The sequence below is a fragment of the Lithobates pipiens genome, unplaced genomic scaffold, assembly GCF_037356315.1.
Source record: "Lithobates pipiens isolate NorthernLeopardFrog02 unplaced genomic scaffold, aLitPip1_a1.2 Scaffold_19, whole genome shotgun sequence".
In the NCBI taxonomy this organism is placed as follows: Eukaryota; Metazoa; Chordata; class Amphibia; order Anura; family Ranidae; genus Lithobates; species Lithobates pipiens.
Genome location: NW_027507764.1, coordinates 592,411,952 through 592,424,526, shown reverse-complemented (window position 1 = coordinate 592,424,526; position 12,575 = coordinate 592,411,952). Strand labels below are relative to the sequence as shown.

At 46.5% G+C, this 12,575-nt stretch overlaps 1 protein-coding gene across 9 annotated transcripts in view; it reads right to left on the bottom strand.

The window, feature by feature from the left end:
• MAP4 (microtubule associated protein 4) overlaps window positions 1-12,575 on the bottom strand; it is a gene marked incomplete at its 5' end in the record, with an annotated part of 147,157 nt that overhangs the window by 72,665 nt on the left and 61,917 nt on the right. For all 9 annotated transcript variants that reach the window (XM_077493579.1, XM_077493581.1, XM_077493582.1 and 6 more), the window contains 2 exon segments: window positions 2,084-6,094; window positions 10,010-11,896. In XM_077493579.1, the coding sequence (XP_077349705.1) occupies window positions 2,084-6,094; window positions 10,010-11,896 (5,898 nt within the window).

Below are 12,575 nucleotides of genomic sequence, written 5' to 3'. Positions count from 1 at the left end.
AGGCTGTGCTTTATTTTATTTTTTTTATTTCTGCCTAGTCCTCCTCCTAAAGGTGGCGATATAACCCTATGGTCAAGACTGAAAGTGCTGTATCCATCAATGAGCGAAAGAGAAAACGGCTTTGTCCACAAGAACTCCATTCTTACCAAGAAGTCTACCAATAATCCCCAGACTAGCTATTGGTAGAAACAGGAAACACTCTCCCACCGGTGCTATATACAGTTGTCAAAATAATTACCGGCAATGCTCATCTGGAGCTCATATTTGCCAAAGCTCATCTAACCCAAGAGAAATTTCTACACCTGTGGTCTTGGTTATGCAATCCTAACTGTACTATTTAATGCAAATCTGCCACTTTGTGTTTCTTTCCCTTAACCCTACATGGGCTTCTCTGAGATCCTGAATTTTCCTCAAACATGTCAACTCCACCAGTTGAGGATGCACTAAGACCTTTGCCAAGTTTTTTGTACCAGATACTTTCTTTTCCATTCCAGTTATTTGCTCTTACCATCCCGCTTTTTTGCCCTTACAACTTATGGCAAAACTCCTTTCTTTGTTTTGGATGGAGTGGAGAGGTATTAGAACCCCTGTCAGTTTTTTTGCTGTCTCTACCCGCATTAGGGACACCCTCTCTATTTGTCCTGTTTACTATTATCATTGAAAGTAAAAGCTAAGAAAAATCACTAATTTTTGGTCGTCCCCAGAAAAGAGGGCAAATGTTCCAATGAGGACACCAATTCTGGTGACCTGGGAGTCCAAGGAATTCCTTTAATTTGCAGGAAATTCCTCTCACTTCCTGTTTGGCTATGGGATAGGAAGTGAAGGGAAATCTCTGCAATGGGACACAGATGGCAAAAAAATAATAATCTGACAGGGGTCATAACCCTCCTATACTGTGAGCAAGACCTTGTGCTCAAACAGTAGTACTCATCCTCATCCCCATGCATTTTTGGCTACATGGGCAAAAGTTCCTACAAACACGTCAAAATGATGTTGAAAGCCTTGACAGAAGAGCCAAGGCCGTTTTAGCCTTAAAGTGATTGTAAAAATGCAGAAAGTGCATTCTATGCGTTAAGATTAAAAAACACAACTTGTGTGCAGCAGCCCCCCTCACTTACCGGAGTCCCATCTCTATCCAGCGATGTCCACGAGTCCCTCAGCCATCCGGGACTCTCCCTCCTGAATGGCTGCTACACAGCACCAGCGGCTCTCACTGCTGTTAAGAAATTAGGAGAGAGGGGGTGGGGCCGAACAGCAGCTCCATGTCTGAATGGATAGGCAGAGTTGCAGGTTGGGTCGGGTGCCCCCATACCAAGCTGCTTGCTGTGGGGGTATTGGACAGGAGGTAGGGGCCAGGAGAAGCAAAGAGGGACCCGAGAAGAGGAGTATCTGGGCTGCTCTGTGCAAATCTACTTCACAGAGCAGGCAAGTATAATACATTTTTTTTTGGTTATAACAAAGGGCCTTTGCAATCACTTTAAGGGCAGGTGAAGAAAGTTGTAGTGGGATGCCCAACAAGGCCGTAGGTGTGCGAGTTGCTCACAAACCTATGACTATATAGCGCAAGTTCACTACAATTTACTATAATCTGCTAAAAAAAAAAGGGATTCCAAAGATTTCTTCAGGACCAAGGTCAAGATCAAATTCCCATGCAGAATAAGAATTACAAACACTGCAAATCAATAGAAAATTGTCAACCAAAGCAAGCTATTAGTAGGCAAACCATGCAAACCACAAGTTGGTTTCTAACTTCCCTAAACCATTGCGCAACAGAGCAGTTTGTTGAAGGTAGTTGTACAACCAGCTGCGCTACCGACATCACGAACAGAACACACAACTATATATACTTAAAAAAAAAAAACGCAACATTTGTAAATGGACTACAAATTATTGTAAAAATTATACAAAATCTGATTTTGAACGATTTTAAAACTACTCCATGGCAAGGATTACCAACTGAACCAAGAAAATTAGAATTGTGCAACACACAAGCAGTATTACTGGAAGAAGCCAAACGCCATGCCACCGAAGTGATGAAGCCATGCTCGGCTGCCCACAAGTTCACTCATTAGGAAGAACACACCTTTTTCTGGTCTCTGCTCATTTATTCTGTTGTCCTTTGATGACCTAGCCTTTTCCATCTCTGTGCTAGAAGCTCTGGGTGCTGGAGCAACACCTCGAGACTTTGTTGGCCTCATGTACCCTTTAATGGCTTCAGGTGCTTTTGCCTTCTCTTCTGTTTTGCCACTCTTTAGTTGCACTCTCTCCGAAGATGGTTCCTTCTTCGAAACAGGAACTGCGGTCTTTAGTTTTGCTTTGGAAGCATCTGTGGCCTCACCATTAAATTGTTTATGAGCAGGAGGTGAGATTTTTGCAGGAACTGCTTGAATAGCATCCTCAGCAGTTGCAGCCAGAGGGGCATCCTGGACTTGAGGTTCTTTAAGAGGCAGCTCTGCTTTGTCTCCATGCAGTTCAGTCTCTCTGGTGGCAATTTGTTTTTTTTCCGTCAGAGTTATACCTGAATCAACCTGCTTAGACTCTTCCTCATAACTAGATGCTTGCTTTTGAAGTGGCACTTCAGCGGCATTATCAGAGGTGGCACACTCTGCCATCTTCAATGTGTCAACACTGGAAGAGTGCAAGGGTGACGCTTGCGGTTGTGTAACTTCTCCTTGAACATGATCACCCTCAGGAAATCCCAGAGCAGCCTTCACTGAACAAACAGCCTCACCATACTGGCTGGTGGACTGGACCTCTTCAGGTACATTGGCCCCTGTACTTCTGCCCTTTATTTTTCTGAACGAGTCAGCTTTATGCGATGATCGAGATTCAGAAGCCGACTTGAGCTCTTTGTTGTCTTTAGAAACTTTACACGTTGGAGTCTGGACCTTTAAAATCTCTTCAACTGATGACTGAGGCTCTGGGCATACCACGAGTCCCGTGTCATCTTTAGCAGTTTTGCTTGTAGGAGCTTCATCCTTTGACAAATCCTGAACTGATGTATGGGAGACAGGATCTACCCTAGCCTCTGGGCCATCTTTATCTCCATCTGTCAGAGTGACAACCTTTGACAACTCTTGAACTTTTAACCCTGAATGAACCTCAGGTTCTTTGTCATCTTTAGCAACATGTGTTGAAGTATCATTCTTTGTCAAAGAACGAGAGGACTGGGAAACTGGATCCATCACGGACTCTTTAGTATCTCTAGCTACTTCACTTGTAGTATCCCTCTTTGACAACTCTTGAACTGTTGACCCTGAATGAACCCTGGATTCTGTGTTATCTTTAGGAACACGTGTTGGTCTCTCATTCTTTGCCAAACTCATAGGGGATGACTGGGAGACTGGATCTACCATAGTCTCTTTGGTATCTCTAGCTACTTCACCTGGAGTGTCAGCCTTTGACAACTCTTGAACTAATGACTGGACCACTGTATCTATCCTGGACTCCAAGTCTATTTTGGGTGCTCTTGGTATAACTTGTTTGGGCTTCACTTTTTCCTCAGATAAATGTACATCTGAGGTTAGTGTTAGGATATCGTTAGTCAACTGGTCCAATAAATCAAAATCTTGGGACCTTAGCTGAAGCTCTTTCAAGTCTTTGTTTTGAGAACCCTCCGAGATATGCAGAAGACAGGCACTGCCTTTTTCTAGCAGAGGAACCGATGGTTCTTTCAGCTTTGCCTCTTGGTCCATAAGCAAAAGCTCTGGACATATGCCCACAACAGATACCGGTGCCTCCTCAACATTAGTAAGACGACCATTGTCTTGTGAATCAAGTAACACAGGACTATCCTTTTTTTCTGAACTGTGTGGTCGCTTTAAATTTCCACGTTCTATTTTTTTAGTAGTTAGAGTGTTGGGCTCTTTGGGCTTGTAGCTTGACTCTGTATAATCAGCACCAAATTTTTGATCTTCCACCCCTTTATCACCTAAATCAGCTGCCAGGAAAGCTGCAATGTTCGTTTTAGCTTTAACTTTGCCTCTCTTGTTTTTGGTTTGTCTGTCATTCCCATCACTCTGGCCCTTTCTAGATGATGCAACTAGCTGGTCCCTTGGCAAAACAGGGTTTGCTAGATTATCAATCTCTGAACCGCCCTTATGTTCTGGTAAGAGACCTTTAATGTCCTTCATTTTACATTTATCTTCTGCAGTAGACTGACCCACATCTGGTTCTGCAGTTCCTAATGTCAACGTTGGCTCTGGTTCGTTGACTTCTGAAGACACACCAAGAGTCTCTTGCTTACTTACTAAGCTTATGGTATTCTCCAACACAGCAGCTGAGGTCTGCTTGGGTTCACCTAGGTCAAAGTTAAGTGCATGAACAATGTCAGGGGTGTCTGAAATATCTAGAATATTCGCCATCAATAGGGACTGACCCACATCTGGTTCTGTAGTTCCTAATGGTAATGCTAGCTCAGGTTCTTTGACTTGTGAAGATACACCAAAAGACTTTTGGTTATCTACTATGCTTACGGCACTCTCCGACACAACAGGTAAGGCCTGCATTGTGTCACCTAGGTCAAAGTTAGGTGCATGAACAATGTCAAAGGTGTCTGCATCATCTAGAGTATTCGTCATCAATAGGGACTGACCCACATCTGGTTCTGCAGTTCCTAATGGTAATGCTAGCTCAGGTTCTTTGACATCTGAAGATATATCAAGAGTCTTTTGGTTATCTACTATGCTTATGGTGCTCTCCAATACAACAGTCGAGGCCTGCCTGGCATCACCTAGGTCAAAGTTGAGTACATTAACCATGTCAGGGGCGTCTGCAACATCTAGAGTATTCGCCACCAATAGGAGTGCCTTGTCTATTTTATTTTTTTCCTCTTTTGCCCTAGAGCCCAATAAACTGCTGTCTACATTTTTAACTCCCAAATGTTGACCGGTACCAGATGGGGGTTCTGCATGGTCAGAGCTCTTGCTACTTGGACTTTGCTTATGTTTTGGTCTTTGACCAGATACCCTTTGTTTAGTAAATTGTTTCTCCTCTCCTGGCACTTCAGCAGGGAGTGGCTGCTCTTTCCTGAAGGAAACCTCTTCGTCTAACAGAATATCTACCGGGAAATTTTTGTGTCGTGGTTTGGAGTCAAAGACACCATATTCCGCTTGCCACTGTTTAACATCTGCCGGGTGTCCTGCAACAGGACGATCCCCCGTCCGCTTGTCTCTCTTTTTTGGCTTGTCCCCTTTCATGCCAGGTGCCTGGAAGGGCCTTTCAATCTCTAAAACAGGAAAATCAGTACCCAGTTTTTCCCCTGTCCAGTAATCGCCTTCTAAAAACAACCGTTCTTTACGATATCCAGATTTTCTTTCCCCGCTGTAAGCTCTCCCGCTCTGTGCTTGTTCTCTAGGATTACCGACTGCAAATTCAGGATTGAAGTACGGACATTTAGAAACATCTGTGTCAGCTAATCCAAATATAGCATCCACCGAGGTCTCAGGTTTCCTATGTTCTCCAGTTTGAAACGGCTGTGGCTTGAAAAGCCTGTTATCGATCTGGTTACCAGGTGAGGTCTCAGGTGGTAATAATGGGTAGTTAATGTTTTGCAGAGGTGGCTTTACATCCTCAGGAGAGTACAAGGTCACCACATTGTCCTCAAGGTTGGCAGCATCTGTTATTCTATCAATGACAGGACTACCAAGGGGCAGAATAGCCTTTTCCTTGATACCCAGAGGCTGACTGGGAACTTCCTTTGTTACAATTGGATCGAGTGTGGTTTGCTTGTCAACATTAGCAGGCAAAGATTCATGGGAAACCTTTGGCAGCTCCTCTTCACCAAACTCTGACTCTTTAGGATAAAAGTTTTTTCTTTGCTTGGGTTTCTTCTTCTTTCGCCTCATTGACATCTGGACCCCTTCAGGATCTCCTGCTTCCCTAGAAGCTTCTTGACGACTCTCCATGATATCACGAGCTTTTTTATGCAACGCTTTGGTTCTAGAGGCCAAAGAATGGGAGGATTCCACTGGAGGAAGGTTTGTGTTATTGTCAGTAAAGCCAGGCTCGGGAAGGTCATCCGAGATGGGCATTAATGCAGTCTTTCCTTTGCCTGGCCCAGAGACCCTGGTTTTAGAGGTTTGCTTTAAGGGTGCTGCAGATACAACAAGGATAGGTGAGGTTTTCCAACATTAGCCTAATGCCACGTTCTATATTACAAAATCAGATACCATACTCCATACTACCATTATACTTCATGAACGCATGAATACAATAGGAACATCTGTCCAACCCAATCTGGTGTATAAACAATTCACAGCCATTTACATCATTGATTTTGACTCGGACTAACCAGGAAACCTTAAAGATGAACTCCAGGCGGCTATAAATACAAATTAATACAGCTGTGTGTTCAGCAACACATTAAAAGGTGTTTTTTTTTTTTTCAAATGAAAATGGTGAAAGTACCCGATTTTGACCAAGTATCTACTTCCTGCACAGCAGAACTCAGACTAAGGAGGAAGAAGCAGCACAAGGAGCTAATCAAGTGTGCTGCAGTGCTCAATACGGAGCATTCTGATATGAGGAAAGAACTTAGAGTGAGGTCCCTATCACTCAGGCTTGCCTGAAAAACTGACAGGCGAACCTGATCGGACCCTCCATTCAATCCTATGGAGCGGTGGATGTCAGCGGAGACATGCCCGCCGACATCCAACCCTCTCGGCCAAAACTAGATGGATTGTGACCCAATTTCCCATCCGTCTGGCGTATGAGATTGGATGAAGACAGGTGGTCCGGTTTCATCCGATCTCCCCATAGAGAACAGCAGGGCTCTGACAGGTCTGTCTCTGCACAGTGACCGGTCATCCGCCTGCTCAGCGTCGCGATTCCCCTCTGAGCAGAGTGGACCGGGTATGAAAGGACCCATAAGCACATCAATTTGCAACTTTTTACTGTCTGGTCACAGGTAGAGGGGGGGGACAAGACCTGATATCATAAATGGTTCGAATCTTAGCCCTGTTGAGCAGGGACTGGCCGAGATTCGAACCATTTATGGCACCCATGCTCAACCTGTGGTCCTTCAGCTGTTGCGGAACTCAGAGGCATGAACTCCCATAATGCCTCTGCCTTTGGGAGTCATGTTTGTAACAGGCAGCCTTGCAATGCCTCATGGCAATTGTAGTTCTGCAACAGCTGGAGGGCCACAGGTTGAGCACCCATGATCTATGGGCAGGCTGATTGGATCGATTTGGGTACATCGATCGACTTGAGTACAACCGGCGTGTTCGGATTTTGACACATACACCCCATATTGCTGGGAGAACAATAGCTCCGCTGGTTGCAAGAAAGAATCGCGCCATCCATGTCCGGCCTAAGTGTTATTAGCTGTAACAGAAAAAATAAAAGATGATATCTTGACCGACATTCTCTGTAAATCTCAGAAAGAATATGGACAAAAATACAAACCCTTTGGCCTGTAGGAAAGCACTGCTGGCAGATCTCATATCAGTAGTAAATTAGATGTGCACGCCGTCTATCCTAGCAAAGGGCTAAAGGTCTCAAGGTTTGGGTGGTATATTGCACGTTAGGCCCTTGTTCACACACTGCCTTTGTTTCAAAGTCACGCAACTTTGAATTCGACAACCCTGCGCAAATTCGTGGCTTGCAACAGAAGTCAATGCAAGTCGGGTTGAAGAAGCCCAAAAGTAGTGCAGGAACCTTTTTCTAAAGTCGGATCGACGCGAGTTGCACCGATTAGAATGGTTCCATTGCAGTTAATGGATGGTGATTTGGCATGCCACTTTGAACTCCCAAGTTGCATGACAGATTGTGGTAGTAGTGTGAATCGGGGCTAATGCTAAAAAAAAAAAAAAAAAAAAAGACTAAAGCTGGCAATACACTAGTAGAATTTTGTTCCAAATTTTTCATTTTAACACGCACACAAAACACCGAACATTCTGAGAAAAAACATTTGTGTTATGAAACAGGTCTAATCATAAAAAATAAAATCTAATTTGTCTTATCAAATGTATTTTGATGCAGGTCTTTGGGGGAAAAAAATCCCAATAGGTGTATACGAATTGGTTTGTGTGAAAGTTATAGCGCCTACAAACTATGGGATATATATTGGAATTTACACAGCTATGGATGCTATACTGCAATGGCGGTGATCTGCAACTTACAGTGTGACTGATAGGGTGGTAGACAATCTGATGCTGACAGTGGCTGGGGGGGTCAGCGACAGACGTTGCTAGTGATACTAATACAATTATCAGGTGATAATACTGCACACCAGGGATATGCAATTAGCGGACCTCCAGCTGTTGCAAAACTACAAGTCCCATCATGCCTCTGCCTCTGGGTGTCATGCTTGTGGCTGTCAGAGTCTTGCTATGCCTCATGGGACTTTTAGTTCTGCAACAGCTGGAGGCCCGCTAATTGCATATCACTGCTGTACACCGACACTGGCTGGGGTTAACATTGAGGGGCAATCAAGGTAGTAAGGTGGACCTTCAGCCTCCCGCCTCTCCACCCATCCTCTGCAGTAAGTAGAGCTTTGCTTTTTTTTCTTTTGTCCACTTCTGGACTGCCCACTGTAGAGTGTGTGTGTGTGTGTGTGTGTGTGTGTGTGTGTGTGTGTGTGTGTGTGTGTGTGTGTGTGTGTGTGTGTGTGTGTGTACACATATACATCATTCCTTTGACGTTGTATACCCAGGGTTATGGCAGCAGCTAGCTGCCATAACCCCAGTATTTTTGTTATACAGTGGGCAGTCCTCTTTCACAAAAGCGTTCCCGGCAACCGATTCGCCACGGGACCCCCAACCTGTCGCTTCCCGGTAGTTTCGCCCTGCTTACTGGAGCAGTCAATTGGTGGATGATCCGATCCCCTGGAGTGATGGGCGGGAAGTCGAGAGCAAGATGGCGCCCACTTGACTCTATGCCCTTGGAGGACCGGAGTGATGTCTGACAAAACTTCCGCCTAACGGACTTAAAGGGCATGTTTTTAATGTTATTAGTAAAATGGCTTTTTTTTTTTTCTTTCAAGCGTGAAAGATTTTGGGTCTTTTTCCATTGTGCTTTAAACGATGTGTAATGTGTGCTGCTTTTACTTGCTAATCTGGCTATTTATTTTTTCTCCTGGATTTTCAGATTGTAGCGTTCTACGCGTTTGTAAATAAAACAGTGTGTGAGATTGGACAAAGCTGATCAGCAGGTTTCAGCCAAGTTCATTGGCTGAAATCTGCTGCCGAAAAAACGCATGTTGTGACCAATCAAAACCAGAAGCAAGCCATGTACCTCGAGCCATGCCTGCACCTGCCACTTGCTCACAGTATATTTACCGTGAGCGATTCGCAGGAGGATAAAAACCAAAACTTGTGAACTGCTTTTCAATGACATTAGTCCAGCTGCCAAACATACCCGAGAATTTTTGTTTGAAAACCCGCTAGTGTATAGCCAGCTTTAGCAACAAAATCTGCCTATTGGGTCCCCATGTATAATCCTAATACAATTAAAAAAGCAGAAAAGGCATTTATTTCATTTTTTTAGGTTTCTCGTGTGAATGAAAACACAGCAGAGGTTTCTCAAACTTAACTGCAAAAGCGGAAATACACTTAAGAAGAAAGCCTTTTAGCCTGTATTTGAGAGGTTTTATTTTGAGAAACTATTGGCATTGGCCTGCCCAAGTCAAGGTAAGCCTGGAGTTCAACTTTAACAGGTTTTTTTAAAACATAGAAAATAAAATAATAAATAAAAAAGCACCAGAAATACTAAAAAACATTAAGGATAGCTGTTCAACTTTCATTATAAGTTTAGATTTCAATAGACATTTAAGCTTTTGGGCAACTTTTAAATGACATTTTTTTTTGCCAAGAAAAACAAAAAAAGGAAAAAAATTTTAAAAAAAACAGCAGACCTACTGACAGGAACTTCCGGAGTTGTATCAGACTTGGCTTTCACAAACCCCACAAAAAACATGAACACCTATATACATTGACCCCACTAAAACACCAAGTATAGATTCTTTATTGTTCTTATAAAGTAGTAGCATGAATAAAGAAAGTCTTACCTGGCTCGGGGGGCTGTTCAGGCGGTTGAGGTTCATCCTTTCCTGTGACAGTCAAAACTTCCTCTGTCTGCTGAAGAGTCTTGGGAGAAGCTGGGATCTCGGAGACTTCTGGCTTAGAGGAAACAGGAGGCTCCAGCTGGGTCTGGGCTACAGGAGAGGCAAGTGGCTCCAGCTGGGTCTGGGCTACAGGAGAGGCAAGTGGCTCCAGCTGGGTCTGGGCTACAGGAGAGGCAAGTGGCTCCAGCTGGGTCTGGGCTACAGGAGAGGCCGGAAGCTCCAAGGGGGCCGGAGGCTCCAAGGGGGCCTGGGCTACAGGAGAGGCCGGAGGCTCCAAGGGGGCCTGGGCTACAGGAGAGGCCGGAGGCTCCAAGGGGGCCTGGGCTACAGGAGAGGCCGGAGGCTCCAAGGGGGCCTGGGCTACAGGAGAGGCCGGAGGCTCCAAGGGGGCCTGGGCTACAGGAGAGGCCGGAGGCTCCAAGGGGGCCTGGGCTACAGGAGAGGCCGGAGGCTCCAAGGGGGCCTGGGCTACAGGAGAGGCCGGAGGCTCCAAGGGGGCCTGGGCTACAGGAGAGGCCGGAGGCTCCAAGGGGGCCTGGGCTACAGGAGAGGCCGGAGGCTCCAAGGGGGCCTGGGCTACAGGAGAGGCCGGAGGCTCCAACTGGGCCTGGGCTACAGGAGAGGCCGGAGGCTCCAACTGGGCCTGGGCTACAGGAGAGGCCGGAGGCTCCAACTGGGCCTGGGCTACAGGAGAGGCCAGAGGCTCCAACTGGGCCTGGGCTACAGGAGAGGCCGGAGGCTCCAACTGGGCCTGGGATACAGGAGAGGCCGGAGGCTCCAACTGGGCCTGGGATACAGGAGAGGCCAGAGGCTCCAACTGGGTCTGGGATACAGGAGAGGCCAGAGGCTCCAACTGGGTCTGGGATACAGGAGAGGCCAGAGGCTCCAACTGGGTCTGGGATACAGGAGAGGCCAGAGGCTCCAACTGGGTCTGGGATACAGGAGAGGCCAGAGGCTCCAACTGGGTCTGGGATACAGGAGAGGCCAGAGGCTCCAACTGGGTCTGGGATACAGGAGAGGCCAGAGGATCCAAATGGGTCTGGGATACAGGAGAGGCTAGAGGCTCCAATTGGGTGTGAGCTACAGGAGAGGCCAGAGGATCCAAATGGGTCTGGGATACAGGAGAGGCAGGAGGCTCCAATTGGGTGTGAGCTACAGGAGAGGCCAGAGGATCCAAATGGGTCTGGGATACAGGAGAGGCGGGAGGCTCCAATTGGGTGTGAGCTACAGGAGAGGCCGGAAACTCCAGCTGGGTGTAACCTACAGGAGAGGCAGGATGCTCCAGTTGGGTCTGAGCAATCTGAGAGACAGGAGGCTCCAACTGGGCAATAGAACAAACAGGGTCTTCTACCCCAGCCTGGGCAGCAGCAGAGACAGGGGGCTCTACCGCGGACTTCGCAGCAGCAGCAAAGGGAGAAATGGGAGGCTCTTCATCAGCCTGGGTGGCAGGGGGCTCTGCCTCAGCTACAAAAGAAGCCGGAGAAGCTGGGGACTCAGAGGAGGATTCCTGGATCCAATCAGCAGGGGCCTCTTCCTGGATCTGAGATGCGAAAGAGTCGAGGGGCTCTTCAAATAATTTAGCAGGGGATGCTGGGACCTCTTCCTGGGTGTCAGCAGCAGCAGGGTTTGCTTCCTGGCTTGCCTGGAAAGCAGATGGCCCCTGTTTTTTCTCTACAGCATCCCCAAGGGGCTCTTTCTCTAGTGGAGCAGTTTCTTCAGAAGCAGTTAGATTTTCTTCAATTCCATGCGCAAAACATTCAGAAGATGCAGGCGGATCCCCAATGGAGCTAGAAGATCCTTCTTGTGCCGTAACTTCCAGGCCTAGATCCTCTAAATGTACAAAAAAAAAAAAAAAAAAGTAAAAAAAATTAATTATATATATTTTAATTATTTGCTGTCTATACCAATAACAATGATAGAAAGTGAGCTTAACCCCCCTGGCGGTATTAGTCTGGCTTGGGGTGAAAATTCAGTACAATTAGCGGTAACCCCCGAGCCAGACTCGGGATCACATTGCTGGATCCAGGATGAGTTTACTTACCTAATCCCCTGGATCCAGCGATGTCCCCCCCCGCTGTGCAAGTGGCTCATCCTCTGCTCGATGCATCACGGAGCCGGGCTCCATTCCCTGCGAGCGTTGCGACGCACGGGGACGGAGAATGGCGCCAAATTCAAAAGTAAAACACACACATTACATACCGTGTAATGTAACCATACAGATAACATTGATGTATGTAATTATTTTGCATCCCCTTTCTCCCTAGTGATCTGCTCAGTGCCCTGCATGTAGTTATAGATTATAAAAAAACTGTTCCTTCTGCCTGGAAACTGGGGATTGTCCATAGCAACCAAAACTGTCCCTTTACAGTAGGGGGTGCAACGGATCGTCACCAGTCTGAACGGGTCACCCCGCTCGGATCGGCACATGCCGCGATCCACGGAGTGCTCCGCGGTCTCGGCCTTAGGAAAGGCCGCAGCTTCAGCCTAGCTCCGAAGCGGTGGCCATCTT